This window comes from Stegostoma tigrinum, chromosome 38, assembly GCF_030684315.1.
Source record: "Stegostoma tigrinum isolate sSteTig4 chromosome 38, sSteTig4.hap1, whole genome shotgun sequence".
Lineage (NCBI taxonomy): Eukaryota > Metazoa > Chordata > Chondrichthyes > Orectolobiformes > Stegostomatidae > Stegostoma > Stegostoma tigrinum.
The window spans coordinates 9,388,856-9,411,883 of record NC_081391.1 but is presented as its reverse complement, the minus strand read 5'-3'; the positions used below and the strand labels follow the sequence as shown (position 1 = coordinate 9,411,883).

Here is a 23,028-nt window from a genome sequence, read left to right as displayed (position 1 = left end):
GGTAACTGGAGCTGGATGAACTTCAGATCATTCGGGAGGCCAAGGGGGTAATTGAGAGGAGCTACAGGGAGGCAGTCACACCTCAGGTACAGGAAAAAAGGTAGATGGGTTACAGTCAGGGGACAGAAAGGGAAGAGGCAGACAGTGCAGGGATCCCCTGTGGCCGTTCCCCTCAACAACAAGTATACTGTTCTGGATACTGTTGCAGGGATGACTTATCAGAGGTAAGCCATGGGGTACAGGTCACTGGCACAGAGTCCATCCCTGCTGCTCAGAAGGGAATGAGGGGGACAAAAGAAGAGAGCATTAGTCATTGGGGACTCCATAGTTAGGGAGACAGATAGGAGATTCTGTGGGAATGAGAAACTCACAGTTGGGGTGTTACCTCCCACGTACCAGGGTCTGTGATGTCTCAGCATTTTCGGGATCCTTAAGGGGAGGGGGAGCAGCCCCAAGTCATGGTCCATGTAGGCACCAACAACATAGGTAGGGAAAGGAATGGGGATGGAAGGCAGAAATTCAAGGAGCTAGGGTGGAAGCTTAGAGATGGAACAAGCATTGGTTGTTATATCTGGTTTGTTACCATTTCCACGTGCTAGCAAGGTGAGGAACAGGAAGAGAGAGGAGTTGAACACGTAGCTACAGGGATGGTGCAGGAGGGAGGAATTCAGATACCAGGATAACTCGGGCTCATTCTGGGGTAGGTGGGACCTCTACAAAGAGGATGGTCTACACCTGAACCAGAGAGGGTACCAATAATCGGGGGGGGGGGGGGGGGGGGGGGGGTGGATTTGTTTGGGAGGGATTAAACTAATTCAGCAGGGGGTTGGGAACCTGATTTGTAACTCCAGTGAACAATTGAGTAGTGAGATCATGAATAAGGTTTCAAGGTCGCAGGAGCGTACCAGCAGGCAGGAAGGTGGTTTGAAGTGCGTCCACTTCAACGCCAGGCACACCCAAACGAAGGTGGGTGAACTTGCAGCATGGGTTGGTACGTGGGACTTCCAATGTTGTGGTCATTAAGGAGACATGAACAGAGCAGGGACAGGAATGACTGCTGCAGGTTCCAGGGTTTAGAAGTTTCAGTAAGATCAGGGAAGGTGATAAAAGAGGTGGAGGTGTGGCATTGCTAGTCAATGACAGTATTACAGTGGCAGAAAGGGCATTTGATGAGGACTTGTCAACTGAGGTAGTATGGGCTGAGGTTTGAAACAGGAAAGGAGAGGTGTTTTGGGAGTTTTCTACAGGCCTCCGAAAAGTTCCAGAGATGTCAATGAAAGGATTGCAAAGATGATTCTGGGAAGGAGCAAAATTAACAAGTTAGTTGTTATGGGGGACTTTAACTTTCCAAATATTGACTGGAGACGCTACAGTTAGAGTACTTTAGATGGGTCAGTTTTTGTCCAATGTGTGCAAGGGGGTTTCTTGACACAGTACGTAGATATGCCAACAAGAGACGAGGCAACATTGGATTTGGTACCGGCTAACGAACCAGGCCAGGTGTTAGAATTGGAGGTAGGTGAGCACTTCAGTAATAGTGACCACAATTCGGTTACATTTACTTTAGCAATGGAAAGGGATAGGTATATAGCACAGGGCAAGAGTTATAGCTGGGGAAAGGCAATTATGAGACAATTAGGTAAGATTAAGGGTGCATAGGATGGGGAAGGAAACTGCAGGGCTGGACACAACTGAAATATGGAGCTTGTTCAAGGAACTGTTATTGCGTGTCCTTGGAAAGTATGTACCTGTCAGGCACGGAGGAAGTGGTCGAGCGAGGGAACCGTGGTTTACTAAAGAAGTTGAATCTCTTGCCAAGAGGAAGAGGGAGGCTTATGTAAAGATGAGGCATGAAGTCTCAGTTAGGGCGCTTGAGAATTACAAAGTTAGCCAGGGAGGACCTAAAGAGAGAGATAAGAAGAGCCAGGTGGGGTCATGAGAAGTCTTTGGCAGGTAGGATCAAGGAAAACCATAAAGCTTCTTATAGGAATGTCAGGAACAAGAGAATGACTAGTTTAAGATTAGGGCCAGTCAAGGACAGTAGTGGGAAGTTGTGCGTGGAGTCTGGAGATAAGAGAAGCACTAAACGAATATTTTTCATCAGTACTCACATGAAAAAGATAACGTTGTCAGAGGAGAGTACTGAGATACAGGCTATTAGACTAGATGGGATTGAGGTTCATAAGGAGATGGTGTTAGCAATTCTGGAAAGTATGAAAATAGATAAGTGCCCTGGGCCAAATGGGAGGTATCCTAGGATTCTCTGGGAAGCGAGGCAAGAGATCGCAGAGCCGTTGGCTTTGACCTTTATGTTGTCGTCATGTTCAGGAATAGTGCCAGAAGACTAGAGGATAACAAATGTTGACCCCTTGTTCAAGAAGGGGAGTAGGAACAACACTGGAAAGGATAAGAGAGGATTTATGATCATCTAGAAAGGAATAATTTGATTAGAGGTAGTCAACACGGTTTTGTGAAGGGTAGGTCGTGCCTCTCAAACCTTATTCGGTTCTTTGAGATGGTGACCAAACAGGTGGATGAGGGTAAAGCGATTGATGTTTTGTATATGGATTTTAGTAAAGCGTTTGATAAGGTTCCCCATGGTAGGCTATTGCAGAAAATACGGAGGCATAGCATTGAGGGTGATTTAGATCAAAAATTGGCTAGTTGGAAGACGGCAGAGGGTGGTGGTTGATGGGAAATGTTCATCCTGGAGTTCAGTTACTAGTGGTGTACCACAAGGACCTGTTTTGGGGTCACTGCTGTTGTCATTTTTATAAATGACCTGGATGAGGGCGTAGAAGGATGGGTTAGTAAACTTGCAGGTGACACTAAAGTCGGTAGAATTGTGGATAGTGCAGAAGGATGTTGCAGGTTACAGAGGGACATAGATAAGCTGCAGAAATGGGCTGAGAGGTGGCAAATGGAGTTTAATGTGGAGAAGTGTGAGGTGATTCACTTTGGAAGGAGTAACAGGAGTACAGAGTACTGGGCTAATGGTAAGATTGTTGATAGTGTGGATGAGCAGAGAGATCTCGGTGTCCGAGTACATAGATCCCTGAAAGTTGCCACCCAGGTTGATAGGGTTGTTAGGAAGGTGTACAGTGTGTTAGTTTTTATTGGTAGAGGGAATGAGTTTCGGAGCCACGAGGTCACGTTGCAGCTGTACAAGACTCTGGTGCGGCCACGCTTGGAGGAGTATTGTGTACGGTTCTGGTCGCCGCATTATAGGAAGGATGCGGAAGCTTTGGAAAGGGTACAGAGGACATTTACCAGGATGCTGCCTGGTACGGAGGGAAGGTCTTATGAGCAAAGTCTGAGGGACTTGAGGCTGTTTTCATTAGAGAGGAATTGGTTAAGAAGTGACTTAATAGAGGCATAAAAGATCAGAGGATTAGATAGGGTGTACAGTGAAATCCTTTTTACTCAGATGGTGATGGCTAGCACAAGGGGGCATAGCTTTAAAGTGAGGGGTGATAGATATAGGACAGATGTCAGAGGTAGGTTCTTTACTCAGAGTATAAGGAATGGAATGCCATGCCTGCAACAGTAGTAGACTCGACAACTTTAAGGGCATTTAAATGGTCACTGGATAAGCATATGGATGGTAATGGAATAGTGTAGGTTAGATGGGCTTCAGATTGGTTTCACAGGTCGGTGCAACACCAAGGGCCGAAGGGCCTGTACTGCGCTGTAATGTTCTATGTTAGTTTGAGCTTGACTAACTGCAATGACTTGGAGCTTGATTATCACTAGGCTTGAGTTTAGTATAGGATCTTACCACAGCTTTCATAAAGATCTCAGCATTTCATAGTTAAAAATTCAAATTACTTTGACGTTAAATATCACGAGGAGGTAAATACAAGTTTGCATGAGGACCTGACAAACAGTACTTAGATGAACGGGATAACTTTTGAGAAAACTTGATTACAACATTAAAAAATGCGTTTTTCCTGAAATATACCGTGAGACCTTTTGGGTCCATCCGGACAACCAGAAAGAACATCTTAAATCAAGTAGGGTACATATACAGTCATGTACCAGAGAATGCTCGTGTTTTTTTTTGATACAAGAAAAGCACTTAACAAGCAACACCACAAGACCGAAGTTGCACCAATACTTTAAACACACATTGGAAACTTGCTTTTCCTTATGTTTTCATGGGACAAGGGCACAGCTGGCAAGACCAGCATCCATTACTGCCTTTAGCTGAGTGGCTGGCGTGGGCAGAGGGCACTTAAGTCAACTTCACTGTTACGGGTCTGGAGATTCTGGGCAAATATAGCACCCTTTGTCTCCCAAAGAACATTAATGAACTAATTGTCATGAAAACCCAATCAACTATAACAGTGTTGCATGAAACGTACTAGCTTGATACCCAGACGTATTCATGGAATTTGAATTCCACCAGTTACCATGGCTGGATCAGAGCCCATGTCCCCAGGGTTTTTGTCTGGGTCCCTGGTTTACTACCCAAGTGACATTTAAACTCATTTAGAAATTTAAACGAAGCAATGATATGTAAAGCAATCTTGAAATCTGTTGTGGTGCTGATGAATATTATACTTACTGCCTTTTTACCCGGAATAGCACATTCCCAGTTCATTAAGTTTAAAGTACCATCTGGATTCTTTGTTGGTACTGCAACAAAGCCCTGTCGACAAAACAGAAAACAAGAATTGAACAGACAGACTTATACTTTACCTTAATCCAGGTGAGCATATAGACAACTGTACGACTTTGATAGGACACAAATCAAAAGGTGACAGGCTGCAAAGTGTGGGGAGCTGGAGGAACACAGCAGGTCAGGCAGCATTAAAGGAGCAGGAAAATCGACGTTTTGGGTTGGGACCCTTCAAATGTCAACCTTTCTGCTCCTCTGATGTTGTCTAGCCTGTGTTCCTCCAGCTCCACACTTGTCTCTGTCTCCAGCATCTGCAGTTCTTGCTATCTCAGGGTGCAAAGTGTATTAGATTTCATATTCTTACTCCTTGAAAGACACAGAGACCAAGTTTGAGTGGGGTAGAACACATGGCACCCAATCAGGCAGGCACTTTCATTTTTAATTATATCTTTTTCCTACTGTCAGGATACAAACGCAAACACCAATAAAGAAAGACTTGTCAACAAGTGGTCTACAAGGCCAAATAGCTTTTCTTCACTTCTTTGCTAACGATGAATTATGATATTCTACTAGTCAGAGTGGCACAGTGGGATGCTCTTATGGTGGATTAGCAGAACTCAATGGGCCAAATGGCCTCTTTCTGCACTGAAGGGATTCTATGATTCTAGTTTCGGATGCATATTAAAATTAAGTGAGTAAACGCTGACTTCTGACAATTTGTCGATGGGCACCAGCTACCTGGCTAATTCAAATTAATTGATCAGAAGCAGACCAAGATTTGCTTCAAAAGTTCTGTAGGGAGACAAACACTGGCACATTCAACCTATTCTTTTAAATATTCCATCAGGTTCCTCGACTGTGATTCTAGATGCAAGTTTTACATTCCACAGTCAAATTATTCAGTACCCCCTTGGCCGGTCCCTTGTCCTCCATTAACTCCAACTCATCTAAATATCTGCTACATATACAGCAGTCCACACTAAGGCCGGTACAGCTATCATTTGTGTGTTGGCTGCTGTATATTGGCACCCAGTTCAACACTTTAAATTAGAAAAGTTTTTGGCTTAAATCCCTTCATGGCATCACTATACTCCATACTTTATTGCCACGTTCATCCTCAGAGAACCAAAAGGAAGCTTATCCCCAAGTTATTCTGTTTTTGCTGAAAATACCAGCAGGGAAATGTTACTTTGATCTTGTAGCATAGCAGCCTTCCTGAAGAAAATTAACTGTAGCAAAGAAAGTCATACCAATTAAATCAATGGAGCAAGAAAGGAAGCAGTCAGATTACCTACCCTCTAGACTTGTCAAAAATTTACATTTGTCAGACACCAAAACTTTAAATTACTGATTCAACTGTGCTGCATTATAAATTATAAACATAAGCCTTTATGAAGCAATGGATTGTGCGTATCCTACAGTTGGTGCTTTCAGAAGGGAAGTGGCTAAACGTTGAAGAGAAAATCCTGCAGGGACACGGAAGGAGCAAGATTTAATCGATTTTTGTTTTGAAAGAAATGGTACAGACTTCATTGGCTGAATTGTCATATCTTCCTTCGGTCCTATACTATTGTCAGATTTTCACTTCACACTACAGACTATGATATGCAGTCTACACTAACAGTTCAAGTAAAACACCTCCTTGCACAAAATCAAAGTCAAGTTTGACATAAAGACTCAATTCTTCTACAGGATCCCAACAGATCAAACAGGGTCCCTAACCCAAACATTCCAGGAGTGACCAACATTCCCACCAAGAAAAAAAAACTTACAAAAGGATGATCCTTTCTCCAGGCTTTTCTTTCTTGCGCAAGCCGACTCAATGCAATTCCGGACATAGTTTTACTTCAACTGTCTCCTGCAGAATAAGTAAATAAAACAGTGCAAAAAAGAAGTTCACCAAAAGGTTGCCTGAATTGGAGTCTGTCAGCTATAAGAGGAGGCTGACAAACTTGGAACGTCTTTGCAAGAGAACACTGGAGGCTGAGGGGTGACTTTATAGAAACATTAAAAAGTTAGGAGAACCACAAATAGGGATGGATAGTCAGTCTTCCCAACCCGGCCCAGGGTAGCAATGTCAAATACAAAGGGGCATAAGTTTATGGGAAGACGGAGAAATTTTAAAAGGAGATGTGCTATGTGCCTGGAACATGATGCCGGGGAGGGAATAGAAGCAGATTCGATAGCAAAGTTTAAGAGGAATTTAGAGAGACATGACAAGCAGGAAATAGAGGGATACAGACCATATGCAGGCAGATTATTTTAGAATGGCTTTATGATCAGACATGGTAGGCCAAAGGACCTGTTTCCATTCTGTACTGTTCTATGTTTTGTGTTTTCATGATTGAAAACAATTGCACGGACTCAGGATAAAAGGGCTGATTACTTGGTACCGAGAAATTTCTTCAGAGTTGCAGGAATGATAATCTTTGGATTTGGAAATTCTCTCCCTAACATATGGGGGTGCTCCTGAGCCTATTTCTTATAAACTTGCACATTTTATTGTTCAAAGTACAGTCCATATAAGACACAGTGAAATTTAAGGCATAGTCCTGAAGTGTTTCAGCAAACCAAGAGCATCAGCTTTTGTGCTCCTGAGATGCTGCTGGGCCAGCTGTGTTCATCCAGCCTCACATTTTATCATCTCAAAAACAATTAGGCATTGTTTCCCCAAATTTGCATCATATCTTGGTTCAGAAAGACAATATAGTATAGGTCCGTTGCTAACAGCACCAGTAAAATGGTTGGGCCAACTAAGGCATCAAGTTTAAAAAGCACAGAAACCTATCAAAATGTTACACTGCAAGACTAAAAGTCACATTTTACATTACATAAACAAAAGTAACTTGCATTATTTCCTTGACTGAAAAAAATCCTAGCACAAGACAGAACACAGTAAAAGACAGGCTGAATACGATTTCAAGTAAACAATTAGAGAAATGGAGAAGCAGAACTCCACAGACAGATCTGATACTTGGAGGGAGTATCAGTTCTGAAAACACCTGCAAACTGAAGTAGAAAAATATCCAGTGGCCTGGTGTCACAACAGCAGTCAATATCAACTTGTGCATTCTCAGAAAGGCGTGACATCTTGGAAGAAAATAATAAAACAGGCCAAGCTTTAAAATCATGATCCATAACATGACTGGACAGGCAAATCAACTGCTCGTCCCATGGACTTTATTTCTTTCCGGTTCAACTCGATATTTCTTCTCTCCTTGTTTTGTCCCACCACACTTACATCCATTATTTTTCTGATACTTTACACCAGTTGCAAAATTTCCAGTTCACAGGCATCTACGGCCTTCCCTTCTTCATAGATATGCAATCCCTTTACATACCCATCCCCCACCATGATGGCCTTCGAGCGAGAACATAGAACATTACATTAAAATGACAACGGCAGAGGCCCCAAAACAGGTCCTTGTGGTACACCACTAGTAACTGAACTCCAGGATGAACATTTCCCATCAACCATCACCCTCTGTCATCTTCCAACTAGCCAATTTTTGATCTAAATCACCCTCAATGCCATGCCTCTATATTTACCCTCATCCACCTGTTTGGTCACCATCTCAAAGAACCGAATAAGGTTTGAGAGGCACGACCTACCCTTCACAAAACCGTGTTGACTACCCTTAATCAAATTATTCCTTTCTAGGTGATGACCATAAATCCTCTCTCATAATCCTTTCCAACACTTTACCCACAAACGAAGTAAGGCTTAATGTACGATGAACAGCTAAGGATCCCGGGATTGTATTCAGAGTTTAGAAGGTTGAGGGGAGATCTAATAGAAACTTACAAGATAATGTATGGCTGAGAAAGGGTGGATGCTGGGGAGTTGTTTCCGATAGGTGGAGACTAGGAACCATGGGCACAGCCTTAGAATTAGAGGGGGTAAATTTAAAACGGAATCAAGGAGACATTTCTTCAGCTAGAGTGTGGTGGGCATGTGGAATTCATTGCCACAGAGCGCAGTGGAGGCCGGGGCGTTAAATGTCTTCAAGGCAGAGATTGATAATTTCTTGATCTCACAAGGAATCAAGGGCTACAGGGAGAGTGCAGGGAAGTGGAGTCGAAATGTCCATCAGCCATGATTAAATGGCGGAGTGGACTCGATGGGCCGAATGGCCTTACTTTCACTCCTATGTCTTATGGTCTTTGACTGGCCTTAATCTTACTCTTGTCATTCTTTTGTTCCTGACATACCTAAAAGCAGCTTTAGGGTTTTCCTGGATCCTATCTGCCAAAGACTTCTCATGTCCCCGCCTGGCTCTTATCTCTCTCTTTAGGTCCTTCCTGGCTAACTTGTAATTGTCAAGCGCCCTAACTGAGACTTCATGCCTCAGCTTTACATAAGCCTCCCTCTTCCTCTTGACAAGAGATTCAACTACTTTAGTAAACCAGCTTCACCTTTTTTCTGGAAAGGTGGCTTGAACTGTCTCCATCCACTGCCAGGAAACTATAGACTGGTGAGCCCGACATTGGTGGTGGACAAGATGTTGGACAGAACCCTGAGGGATAGGATTTACATGTATTTCAAAAGGCAAGGACTGATGAGGGAGAGTCAACGTGGCTATGTGTGGGGGAAATAGTGTGTCTACCTTGATTGAAATTTTTGCAGGCATAACAGATGAATGATGAGGGCAGATGTGATCTATACGGACTTTCGCAAGATACCCGACAAGGTTCCACAAGGTAGACAGGTTAACAAGGTTAAATCACAGAGCTAGTTTTCACTATATTATGTGGATATAGGACTAGCTCAAAGTTGGAAGACAGAGGGTAGTGGTAGGAAGGCTGCTTTTTGGACTGCAGGCCTGTGGCCAATGCCAGATCAATTGGTGCCGGGTCCACTGCCTTTCATCATTTATATAAAATGGCTTGGATGGGAACATAGGAGGTATGGTTACTAAGTTTATAGATTAAACCAAAATTAGACGTGTAATCGACGGCAAAGGTTACCTCACAGTACAACAATATCTTGATCAGGTGGATCAACGGGCTGATAAGTGGCAGATGTGATTTAATTTACATAAGCATAAGGTGCTGCATTTTGGAAAGGCAAATCAGGGCAGGACTTGTAAAGCAAATAGTAAGGTCCTGGGGAGTGTTGCTGAACAGAGACCTTGGAGTGCAGAATCATAATTCCTTGAAAGTGGAGTTGGAGATAGGATAGTGAAGGCAACGTTTGGAATTCTTGTCTTCACTGGTCAGTGCATTGAGTACAAGAGTTGGGAGGCCATGTTACTGCTGTACAGGATATTGGTTAGGCCACTTTTGGAATAGTGTGTTCAATTCTGGTCACCCTATCAGAAGGATGTTGCGAATCTTGAAAAAGATTTCAGAAAAGAATCACAAGGATGTTGCCAGGTTTGGAGTGTTTGAGCTAGTGAGAAAGGTCGAATAGGTTGGTTATTTTCCCTGAAGGTCAGAGGCTGAGGGGTGACTTCATGGAGATGTATAAAATCCTGAGGGGCATGGAGAGGGTACATGGACAAGTCCAAAACTAAAGGCATAAGTCTATGCTTTTTGGGGGGGGGGGGGGGGGGGGGGGACCTTAGAGGCAACGTTTTTCAATACAGCGTGGTGCACGTATTGACTGAGCTGCCAGAAGTGGAAGAAGCTGGTACAATTTCAACATTTAAAAAGCAACTGGATAGGTAAGTGAATAGGGAGAGTTTAAAGGAATATGGGTGAAACATTGGCAAATGGGACGAGATCTAGTTAGGCTATCTGGTCAGCGAGGCCTGTTTCCATGCTGCACAGCTCTGACTAACAGCGCAGTTAAGTAGCACCGATCATTAAAGGAGGTGGTATGTACTGGTAATATCATTAGAGCAAGTCAAAAATCCCAGGCTACTGCTTTTGAGACTGGGTTTAAAACCCCCTAGGGTAGATGGTGACATTTGAATTCACAAAAAACTGGTAAAAGGCTAGTCTATTAGGGATTAAATCACTATTGATGTTCATTAAGATTCATAAATGTCCATTAGGGAAGGAAATCTGCCATCCTTACATAGTCTGTCTGACATGTGATCACAGACCCAAAGCAACATGACTGACTCTTAACTGGCCTCTAGACACTTAGGGATAGGCAATAAATGCAGGAAAAGCACACATACCATGTGAATAAGAAAAAAATCATCCAAGTTTTAAATGTTCTAGTCCTGTCCTTAGTGTGCCACGCGCAACAAGCAATTCATGTCTATAGTGATGACTGCTTTAATATTAATGCCCAATCAATGCAAGTTCCCTTAGTGAAGTTCAACAGAACAATTCACACCATAAAAAAAACACACTTCTCTAAACAGAGTTCACATTACAATCTGCACATTCATGAAAGCTCAAACCGTCAATGCATAGTAGTGTAATTGACGACAAATGTGAGAAGCCGTTCTACATTTTTAACTGATGTTTGGATAAATGGTGGCATCTTGAAAATTAAAATATTCTCAGTCTACTTTTTGAAACTGAAGACAAACGACGCCTACTTCCTGGAGTTGGCATTGGTAGCAACAGAAAACATGCAAGAAATGCTGTTTTATGATTATGCCATTTTATTTGGAATTAGGATTAATGATCCTTAAAGAAGTCATTATCTTTCAAATACTGTGATAATTTGTCTCTGCCGTCCTCCCAATACTTTATACATACCGTACAAACATCTCTATTAATGACGACTGAACTTACTGTGGCAGAGCTGATGGGGTCGAACATCTAGCAATGCTACCTATACCAAGATCACAGACAGCATCTTGAAGACTGTATTTTAAAGTAACAATATTAAACTTCAGGAAACCATCTAATCCTCTAAACTCCACACTGCAAGTCTGTACAAGTGTTATGCCTGGAGGGTGCTAGATGCCTTTATTTTCTTCCACCTCAAGCTGAATATTCTTCCTCAAAACTAATCTAAATTTACCAACTTTTCCATCACCCCAACTCCTGTCTTTTCAGTGAGGCATTGTTGAAACCTTTAAACTTAATCACCTAGAGTCCCAGCTTCCCTAATTGAGTCCTCTGGAAACTGTTGAGGATCAGAGCTCCTGTCTCTTCCGGCAGACTCCCATCTTCCTACTCAGTAGGATCTCCCTCATCCGTTAACCCCAGAAAAACAGTTCTATAATTTCCATGATCACAAACAAAAAATGCTGGAACAACACAGTAAGTCCAAAAGCGTGCAGAAAGCACAGAATTTCATTTGCCATTTTGAAGATCAACCTGAAATACCAAATCCATGCCTTACTAGATGCTGCCAGATTAGTATTTTTACACTTTTTCATTTTCATTAACTACAGATTTCAAGCAACCGAAGTACGTTCTTTGCACTGAAAACTTACAGAATTTCAAGTTTCTGATACCCTGTGCCATTAATTTCTTACAGCCACATGAATACTTGTCTGGAAAATTCCACTTACCACATTTCCCAACCTATTGCTAGCTGAGGTTTCTGTTTGCTGTATTTGACCATTCAACATCTTGCTTGCCCACTTTCATCCTATTAGACAAATTAGGTGGCAGCATCCAATTTTTAAAAAATGTTTCAGCAGCAGCTTAGTGACTTGCTGGGTGATCGGCAAGCAGTCACCATTCATGTTTAAAATCTAAACAACACCTACAGACAATCAATAATCACGCAATATTAGCAACTCCAGAGAAACTGGTTAGATAACAGTACATTTTTAAACAAACAGATAGAACTCAACATACAAATAATAAAACACCTCTCAGCATTGCAATTTGGCCAAGTATTTTTAAGTTCAGAGATAATGTGAACTGCAGATGCTGGAGAATCCAAGATAACACAATGTGAAGCTGGATGAACACAGCAGGCCAAGCAGCATCTCAGGAGCACAATTTTTAAGTTCATTGTACTGCCCAAAGGTGAAGGTTTTAATCTGAAGGAACATCTTAGTTTTTTTTTGCATAAAGCCCCACTAGGAAATATTAAAATAGAAATTTAACTATCCTTGAAGTACACCTCCAGGAACCACAAAAGCTATAAAAACTTATCTGTAGTTTGAGAAAGGAGCTAGTCTGTGATTTAGTAGACAATAATACTATGACTGTCCAGAGCTGCAAGGCATTCCATCCCACAGACAAACTCTACAATTCTACCTAAGAATCATTAGTTCCCATTGCAACAGAAACTGAAAATACTAGCTACAGAATGAACAGAGACAGCAAGCCCTATTATGACTTCCCAGATTCTCATGCCACGGCCATAGTAAAGCATGAGGAATAAGTCAGGTTGTTATGCACTTTAGCATCAAAAGGTTTCTTACACTTTGGTTACTCAGTCACCAAATTATTATAATATTCACCAACACAGAGCTGTATACCTAGCAAAATTTGTACAGATATTCTACTAGTTTCCTTGAAGAATCTCAAAACAGGCTCATCTTCCTTTGAATACTTAATGTTGGGTAACATCAGGAGTATTCAATTGTAGGAAAAGGAGGTAACAAGCTGTAGTGTCATTAACAGAAGCTAAATAGCTTATTTTTTCATCATTCATTAACAGGGCGAGGGGGTCACTGGCTAGGCAGCATTTATTGCCCAACAGTAATTACCCAGCAGGCAGTTCAGAGCCAACCCCATTGTTGTGGGTCTAGGGTCACATGTAGGCCAGACCAGGTAAGGATGACAATTTCCTTCCCTAAAGGACATTAGTGAACAAGATAGTTAGATTTGGTCATTTGAACTTAGTCATAAAGCCAGTAGGTCTCAGAAGCAGACTGAGGAGAGCACAGGATCTATGGTATAAGTGTACCTGGGGGCTTTGGCACTCTGCCCTAAAAAACAGGTTATTGCCAAGAACAGATGGAAGCAAAACAACAATTTGCAGAAATGTGCCAAGTCAATCAGCATTTGTAGAAGTAGGATAATATTTTGGATAGAGCTACTTGATCAACTTTAAATAGTTGAAATATTCACAAAGTGAAAAAGAAAAAGATCTGTACCTTTCAGTTTGATGTGGGCGTTTTCAATATTTTCTTGTCACCAAACGGTTGCAATCCTGCGCATGGAAGTTAAAAGAAAGAAGAACAGGAATATGAAGGCCCGACTTTGATTCTGTCATCTTAAATGCAACTTCTTTATAGGTCAGCATATAGAGTGCATGCCCAAACTGCATGCCCTGGCTTTGACAGTGTTACCATTGAAGGCCAGGCAATGCTACATTCAAAAAAAGTGAGAAATGTGGTTTGAAGAAATGTTCTTACACAGAGGGCTATAGGAGCACCTATAGAAACTGGTTTAAAAAGGTAGAGATCATTGAAACTCTTATCTATAGGTTAAACTACAAAGGAATCCTTTGCTTGAAAATGAATAAATAATTGCCAAAATCAATAAAATACAACTGGTTACCCACACAGCACTAAATTCATGCAACATTCTTAGTCAACATGCCTTCCTTTCATATGAGACCTACTATTCAAGATCACTACACAATTTTTCAGCCCACCTGTCAGCAGGAAGCTAACAAACTTTAAACAAGGTTCAGATATGCAAGAACTATTTTCAAGCATCTCAGTGAAAAGCAAAAGCAACAGGATACTGGTAAATCTGACAAAATTCAGAAAAAACATATTATCCCATTTGTTTCTGGCTTATACATCCACTAAAAATATTTTGAGTCATTTTACCTTTATTTCCAAGTAACCTTAGTACATATTTTAAAAACACAACCATTAACCCATCAAATTATTAGCATGATAATAGGTAATGTCCCAGAATAGAAGGCCTGCAGTTCAAGTTCTTGTCTGCAGGTTAGTGGCCTGAGCTAAACAAACCACAACTTCAATGCTCCAAAGTCCGAGGAAGGAAGGGAAAGAAGAGCAAGCAGCCAATATTTTACTCCCTGGCTGTTGTTTAGTGGCCTCTTCTAGAAAACGTACACAAGATGTTAAAGAGTAGTTGGCTTGAATCCAGCTCTGCAAACAGCCCATCTTACCAATGAACTATTATTCAAGAGCTAGCATTTTCATGAAGGAAAAAATAATTTAAAATCAAAAATAAAGTACTGAACACCTACAGCACCATTTTTAATGCACCTCATGAGAATTTTAAGTAAATCATGGGACTCCGCTTTCAATTTTTATATGGAAATTGGAGGGCTGCATGCCCTTTATAAAATAAAGCTACTCAGCATATCAAACAGCCGACATGTTTATTTGCATACATGAAAAGCATTTTTCCCCCTAACTGTTTCTTCTCATCATTCCTCAGTTACAAAATTGCCTCAACCCATCTATAAGTAACCAGGAATGAATTCAGTTCAACAGTTCAGTCTAAGTTGTGCAATTCATTTGCGAATTTGTCTATTCTGAAATAGAAATAGAAATAGAAATATAGAAATAGAACATTTAAACCAATTTATTTCTCCCAGATTTCAGCCCAGTGCAGCTGAGAAAAGTGCTTCACCAGAGGTGCCACAGTCCAGATGAGACTTCAACTAAGATTCCCTCAAGCGGTTACAAAAAACTCACTGGCAAAGAGCAGTCAGGGAATTCCCTCAGAACTAGCGTTTTAATCAATATGTATGCCTCTAAATTGACACATACACAAATTACCAATTAAACTGAATTTGGTTTACCAAGCCCCTAAACTGGATGCAACCTGTCAGTCAGAAAAGAAAGAACATTCAGCTCAAAGTTGTTTTTCCATCCACTTACTTCATGGCTGATCAGTAACTGATGTTTAACGCCCTTCCAACCATTTTCACGTGATTTTAATTCAGTTTACAATTGTAACATTACCAATATTTAATGCTGATAGATTACAGCGTGTTATTTAGTAAGTTAAAATTGTAATGTCTATCAATATAATAGTGATTTAATAATAAACTGAGTAGAATCCACATCAGAGCTGTGTAGTAATCACAGAAGGTTACTACGAAGAGGAAGAATATCCGTAGGCTATTTATGACTTCAAGTTTGTGCATGAGATCATGACCAACCTATAAATTAACTGCATAATCCAACTCTGCTCTGCACTCAATACGGTCAGCTTTGAATTACAACTCAGATTGGCCAAATTTGAAATTACCAATTGATGCAGAATGGACTGGCATTTGTGGAAGAAAATTCAAACTCCTACCATAATTTGGACATAAATCTTTCCCAATTTCACTCCTAGAACTACCTGCTAGTTTTCAAAATGCTTGTTCTAGATAAGGCATTAACAGACATCAGATTATTTCTAAATTACTCAAACCTGACACAATGTCACTGAAGGATATCTGTGGGTGTGTGAAATATTTACATTGTGTCCACTAAAACAGAAGGTAACTTCAGTATTGTTTATAGTATTTAGCTGGAGAAAGCGCTTTGTACAAAACCTAAAAATAAACACTGCTGGCTACATAACTCACAGCTGGAAATTGGAGGAATTAAATGGAATTCCAAGTCCAACAGCACAAAAGTGCATTAGCTCACATCTTCGCCAAAAAGTGCTAAATAAGCCTGGTTTCAATTCAAAGTGTGTTATCAGAACAAAGTAAACATTTTAAATCTTGTAATTACAGCCAGGAATTGATGCAAATTTGTAACTGCATCCTAACGTGACTAAAATTCCTGCAATTCTGACTCCCAGCCTCAAAATTATTGCAAACAATTCTAGAAATTGACATACAATTACAAAATGCAGTTAAAAGAGTGCTCTTACCAGAAAGACAGTGTAATTAATCAAAAATGAACGCTACATATATCAAAAACACTAGATCAAAGAGATAGCTTAAAAATAAAGGGCTTGAGGAGAGGACAAACCAGTGAAGGCACTTCAGACAATGGGGGCACAGCAGAAGGAGCATAGTCGTGTGAATATCAAGTGACTTTCATGCCAAAGTACCAAAATTCAAGTTAAAACATTAACAGAAAATTCCGAAGAACTCCAGAACAAATGACAGTTACATAACTCCAATGAAATCAAAATTTCAGACACTAAAGTGCATTTTGTCTTTCTCATCTTTCATAGACACCTTTCAAAATGTCTTTGGTTTCAGCTCTCCATCATACAGAAAACAAGACCATTTCTCTCCATTCCCAACTTTAAGACGGTGCGGGGATAAGAAAACATAACATGAGAAACTTGCAGTTATCTTAAAAAAGTTACACAGCTGTATTATCAATACAGGTTACTTATAGAGTACAAGTGGGGGAGAAGGTTAAAGATAGAACATTTTGCAAGATACGTTTTATAAACAAACCCCAATTAATGAAGAGTCAGGATTCTTGTAGGTCCCACTTTATGATGCAAACCCCCCCCACCACTTCAAATTAAGAGGACATGCAAATGCAATGTTACAAGATAGGAAAGCAGTAACAATACACAGCAGTTAGCAGCCATTCTATAGATTTGTATTGAACATTCTCAGATATGTCATAACACACACTTCAAAGTAGTTGGAACCTGAAAACCCAGGCCTTTGGTGCTGAAGCTGAGATAGTACCAGTGCCATGAAAGCCCAGAAAAGCAGGATTAGGTACTTGATTTCAGTGTAGGAGACTGGGCCTAATCTGGCCTCATTCAAGATCCACATCTACTTTCGGCAGGGGATCAGAAAATAAAGCATTTTCCACTCCCTAACCGGATGACAATGGCACCCTCAATTGAAAGCAGCTAAGCAAGAACCTCCTGGGGCACCTTTTAAAAGGTGAAAAAGTTGACATACATATTTGTCAACTTATATCTCTCCTTTCAGCATTATAGTCTTTGATTTTGCATTTTATCATTCAACAATTACTTTGCACTTCCTTAAAAAATACCTGGAAGTGTCAATTTTGAAAACTGTTGAACTCTAAAGCTTTTGACAGGTGGCATCCTAAGGATGCTTTCAAGCTCAAGTTTCTGCACTCAAGTCCAGAGATAAAGCAAGATCTGCTCAGACAGGGTCAGAAATAATCTCAGCTACTGAACTTTAGCGTACAAGAATGCCTTCTGCAATGGTGGCACTCTTCTGGGGCAATGGATAGCTTTAATCCCTGAAAATCTAGGCCTCATTGAATTGCGCAATTATTGGTTTTGTTTTGTATCAGCTTTAAGCATTTTTTCGGCAATGGTGCTCATAATTGAAGCCCACACTTTTGGCATCAGTTGAACTGACTAGAACCTTGGAACACGACAGAAGAAAGGGAAAAGAATCACCATGATAACAGTCTTGCAGCATATGCGCTTAACTAAAGACAGATGTGCTGGTACTTACAGTTGGATAGCCTGACTAGTCTCTCACAAAAGTGCAGCACTTGGACATTTTTAAAGTGCTTGCACATATTAAGATTCAATTCAAAAGGGTGAAATTTTCTACAGGATCTTGTGATGTCATGACAGTTTCTGTACCCCTGGAACCTGGGCTTCCATGTTCCTGTCCCACCTGCTTCAAAAGACATATTATATCTCTGAACAGGGTGATCAGAAAAATAGGTTGAAATAAAAAATTCTTAAGCCTATGGGTATATTCCGGATCACAGCAACAAGAGAACACCACCTCTCTCACAATTATAAGCCAGACTCCATTGAGGATACCACATATAGGTCAATGTAAGAAACATTACAAATAACAAGCCTGCCTGATTATTTCACAGCAACTCAGTCCAGTCGTTAGCTTGAAATCACATGCCCCTTCCTAAAGGGAGATACATGCATGCCTTTAATAAGGCTGAAGGATATCTCTCTCACTCAAATGGCCAACTTTAAAAAGGAGCATCTCACTTTTGCTGAGCATGAGTTATACAGACCAGAAAGCAGTGAGCTCCAGTTGTCTGCTTGGAATTTTAAAAAAAGCTAATGGAAAAGGAGTTAGGGCACCATGGGCAAAGCACTCCAAGTGTTACAAATATAGCTGTGCCTCCAGCAAAGCTGCTTCAGTGCAATTTCAGACAAAAGGGGAAAAAAAAAGTAGAAAACTGTTCAGATATCAACCCTGGCCATAAAAACTTGGGAAAACCCAAACTCAAATCAGCATCAGCCAATAAGTCAGCAAAAGAAGAGGTAGAAGGAATAATGTTAATTTGTACTTCCTCAATAATCTGAATATTTGGATTCTGTCAAGACTGCTTGGCTCCAAATCTAACTGGAAACTTTGTCCAAGCACAGATGAAACAGCTAAATTCCAGAAGGGAAGCAACAGTAACTGCAAAGCAGCTTGATTAAATATGACCTCAAGAAACTGGAGTAAGACAGAGTCCATTAGAGTTTATGGAAAATCTCTTCGCCTCATTCAAAGCGAGGTCACTGAATGGTGGAAGTTGACCTTCTCAGTGCAAAACACTGCTGGAGGAAGGTTGTCAGGTCAATGTAGAGATCCAACTATCTTCAACTGCTTCAATTGCCTCTCCATCATAAAAGGTCAAATCAGGGGATGTTGACTGATGACTCTTTACTGTTCAGTTCCATTCACAACTCTTCAGATGTAGTCCACTTGCAGTATGACTGTAGCAAATACTCAGGCTTAGGTTAGTGAGTGCCAAGACTGATATCTGTGTTACACATGTGCCTGGTGACAACCTTCTCCAAAGATGCAGTTCACTCCCAAAATTCAACACTACTAGCATCATAAATATTGCTGAAAAGAAATACGCATTTTGTCAAAGCTTTTCACCTTACTCATCAGGACAGATTGCAAGAATCACCAAGATAAGGGTTTTCCTGTTGGTTAGCATAGATATGGTAGGCCGAAGGGCCTCCTTCTACGCTGCAGCTATGGTATTCTTGCACCAAGTCCTGGTGATTGCAAGACAAAAAGCTTTAATGTGTTTTGCACCAGTACTCAAGTTCTGCACTCCCATACTCTTTGCACTTGTATCACAGTCAACATCTTGGAATCCTCATTGACAATAGGTCAAATTGGACCAGCCATATAAATACAATGGCTGCAAAAGCAGGTCAGATGCTTGGAATTCAGAGCCTGGCCACTGTCTAAAAAGCACATGCCTGGAGTGTGATGTAATTAGCTCCACTTGTTTGAATGGCTGCAGCACTAACACCACAATGTGGACATGATTCCATTGGCATTCCACCCAACTTAGCATGACAGCAGTGTATCCCATCTACATGGCATAGTGCAGTTTCCAATGCCCATGCAGAGCAAAAACCAACCACAGTATCCAATGGTTGCTTCAAATTCCAAAGCTACAGCCACACTGAAAGACATGATTAGCACAGACAGAGAAACACATCAATCATCTTGAAAACATATCTTAACCACTAGCCCATAATTCTGGTACTCCCTGTCTAACAAGACAGAAAATAAAAATCACAGGATCTCCAACAGGTCACCACAAACTGCAAGATTCCATCATGAATGAACAAATGACTTTTGTCCAGGCACCCACATCCATTGCATACATACAAACTATAGTTAGGGTCAGACTGTATGACCTTTCCTCCATTGTCCGACAGAGTGCAAGCATCACTGTTTTGTAAAAGGTGGACGAGTCCACAGGAGCAGGGAAGAAAGTAAGGTAAGAAAGTTTGGCCTTCCAAAATTCACCAAGTTTACCACAATAGCTGACTCTAAGTCCTGAACTTAGCAAAAACTAGATGAGAAAGGGTAAGAAATAATTTTCATCTACAGACTACTGTCTAAACACATGCACACATATGAACAGGCTCAGTCGTCATCCAGAAAATTTATATTTGCAATCCAAGTAAACTTCCCAAACGACATCAAAAGAAACTGATGCATAAGGTTTCACTAAGTCTTTTAGTTTGAATGTTAAAAAGTCAACACAAAGGCAAACCAATATGCAAGTCCTATTCTGTAGAAGCCATAAGCTACAGGTTAATAACTGGCACCACTTACCAAGGCAGCTTTCTTAGCATGTGGCACCAAGTGCAGTCAGTCTCAACTTCCAGCAATAGAGTTTGACTGCCTTCTTTGATGCAGGATCTGACTCTCAAGCATTCTCTGATAACTAGCTGTCTACCAGAAAGTGCCAGATTCAATTACCATCAAAACTGCATACTTCTTTCAATTTAGCAATTATAGCCATGACATCTGGACTTTCCCAGAAGCATCTTCATCTGGCTACCCAGTACAATCAATTTCCACAAACCCTGATCTTCATTGCAGCCAGGCAGTTTCCATGGCTTTACAGATTTCAGTTTTCTCAGCAGGCTCCTGTATGGTTTCACTTAGAAACAGAGTCTGTTTTCTTTCTACTGGAAAGGACCAATTGAGGCCTGCTGGTTCATACCTCTAGTTGAAATGAGGTTTAACTCCTAAGGAAACTGAAGCTATGTTCCTTCCTCAGACATCTGATAGCACAGCCAGGGATTTTAATACAGGCAAGATCTTCACAAAGGTCCTCTTGTGGTGCAGTGATAGTGTCCTTAAACCTGGGCTGAGGGGATCAGGCTCAGATCTCACCAGTGTCAGAAGTGCATAATACCATCTCCAAAACAGGTTGGCAACAAAAATGGGTTCAATTTTAAAAATGCTCTTGCCTCTTCTCCACACCCAAATAATAAAACTTGGGTTTCTTTCTTGCTGAAAGTCTTAAAAAAGTTTCACCACAGGAAGTTGACAGTATTACAAAAACTGTTAGCATGGATGCATTTAAGGGTAAGATAATTGAATAAGTGAAAATAAATTGAATTTATTAGGATGCAATGAAGTACACTGAGATAATGTTTAAGTTGGGTCAAATGGACTGCTACTACAAAATCAAAGCATTCAAAGTTACTAAAAGATCAACTCAAATAAGATGACAATATCTGCATAGAACAGTCTCCTTCCTAAATGTATACTACACAGATCATTTAAAAAGTTAACCTTATGCCACTCACTCCAGAAAAATAACCGGTTCTATTCAAGATAGAAACGTTTCCTATAACATTAAACTAATGAACATTAAATCTGCAAAACACTACTTTGCCAGACATCATCTCCCACACATACACTTTGCACATACAGGACTCGTTGCTTTTACAGACACAACAAACTGGGCAATTTCAGCATTATATCTGAACAAGAGACAGCAAGGCAACACAGGGAAATAAAATCAAGACCAATCACCTGCATGTAAAAACATTTAAAGTTGCTTTAACTTCTGAAGTAGCATCAGCAAAACAGATCAATACTAGATTGTCCTTGGCTTTCCCAAGAAGCTTAATTTTTTTCATTAAATAATCATTTTAATTTATTACACAATTCAAATCTTCACCAACATCTACTTTAAATTCATACTTCACACCAAACATTCCCAAAAAGCCACAATATTATGATCATCCGTCCTCAGGAAAACAACAGAGATTAAAACAAACGTTTAGTGGACTTCTATAGCAAAAATTAAAAATCTGTCTCCTCTTCATAAAAGTCGCCACTGACTTTTAAATAAAATCAGTTATTTTCAAAATTTGCCCAAGGCAAACATGTTCCAATTTAAGTTTGATATGGAGCTTAAACAAAGTCAACAGTAAATAGGGAGAGATGCACACCCAAGTATGGAAAAAAAAATCAGATTTACAACAGCTGGAATAAGAAGGAAGAGTGAATGTGTGCCTAGTCTGTGGCTTCTACATAACAGCATGCAGGAAGGTGTCGTAGAAATGAGGAAAGGAAAGGGGGAAAAAGAAGGGAAAGGCTACTTATTAACATCTTAGGAACCACACCCCGTTATTAGAGCGGGGAGAAAAGGGTGCTCTTTAAAAAAAAAGTCGCGAAGCACTTCTTACCTTCAGCGACAGTGTTAATTTGGGGAGGGGAGGGTTGGGGGATGGGGAGGGGAAAGTGCTTCAGGTGACGGAGCTGAAGCGATAACGATGTGTGTGCCTCTCTCCCTCTCCCAGTCCGTCCGTCTCTCCCGCGACTCATTCACATCCACAGAACAACAAGGGAACTGAGTGCAATATGGCGGCGCCAGGACCCCGTCCACCCCGTCAGGCCCCCGACCAGGACGACTACATGCCTGCAAGGAGGGGAGGAGGTTGTGGAGAAAACAAAAAAAAACACTTCCGGTCTGTTTCCCCAGTCCGATGGCCTGTCAGTTGTTTTTCTAAAAAAAACAGACGCAGAAATAGTTCTCAAACGCGGCGTTTTTAATCATCATTCCTCAGTTCCAATACATCCTTTTTAATAACGAAGCAGGTTTTGATAAAGGGCATGTATTTAAAAAGCACATAAAAGCAGGCGCGTATTTTGCCACCTAAAAGATCGAGCGGCCAACCGGTTGGAACCGGTTTGATCCGGTTTCGTTTTGAAAAAAAAACCGTTACGGAGCGTTTCCTCGCGTATTTTCTTTCGTGTTTTTCTCACAGTGTGTGTTTTTCGTAAGTTTAGGTGAAAATTAATTATTTTTGACACTCGTTCCCCCTCCCCCGGTAAAAAGGCCGTTTTAAAGGGGAAACGCCGAAGAATATTCGAGAAGCCACCACATGGCGTCACATGGGGGGGGGGGGGA

At 40.9% G+C, this 23,028-nt stretch overlaps 1 protein-coding gene across 2 annotated transcripts in view; it reads right to left on the bottom strand.

The window, feature by feature from the left end:
• The window catches only part of LOC125447067 (SUMO-conjugating enzyme UBC9), a 38,168-nt gene extending 15,666 nt beyond the window's left edge, over positions 1 to 22,502 (bottom strand). The window contains exons 1-4 of one of the 2 annotated variants that reach the window (XM_048521148.2): positions 22,304 to 22,500; positions 13,591 to 13,646; positions 6,394 to 6,479; positions 4,568 to 4,651 (exon numbers count right to left, since the gene is read on the bottom strand). In XM_048521148.2, the coding sequence (XP_048377105.1) occupies positions 4,568 to 4,651; positions 6,394 to 6,459 (150 nt within the window). In that variant the 5' untranslated portion in view covers positions 6,460 to 6,479; positions 13,591 to 13,646; positions 22,304 to 22,500. Of the gene's footprint in view, positions 1 to 4,567; positions 4,652 to 6,393; positions 6,480 to 13,590; positions 13,647 to 22,303 lie in introns of both variants that reach the window. The other variant, XM_059640757.1, reaches the window with a different exon arrangement.
• Positions 22,503 to 23,028: the final 526 nt, after the last annotated feature.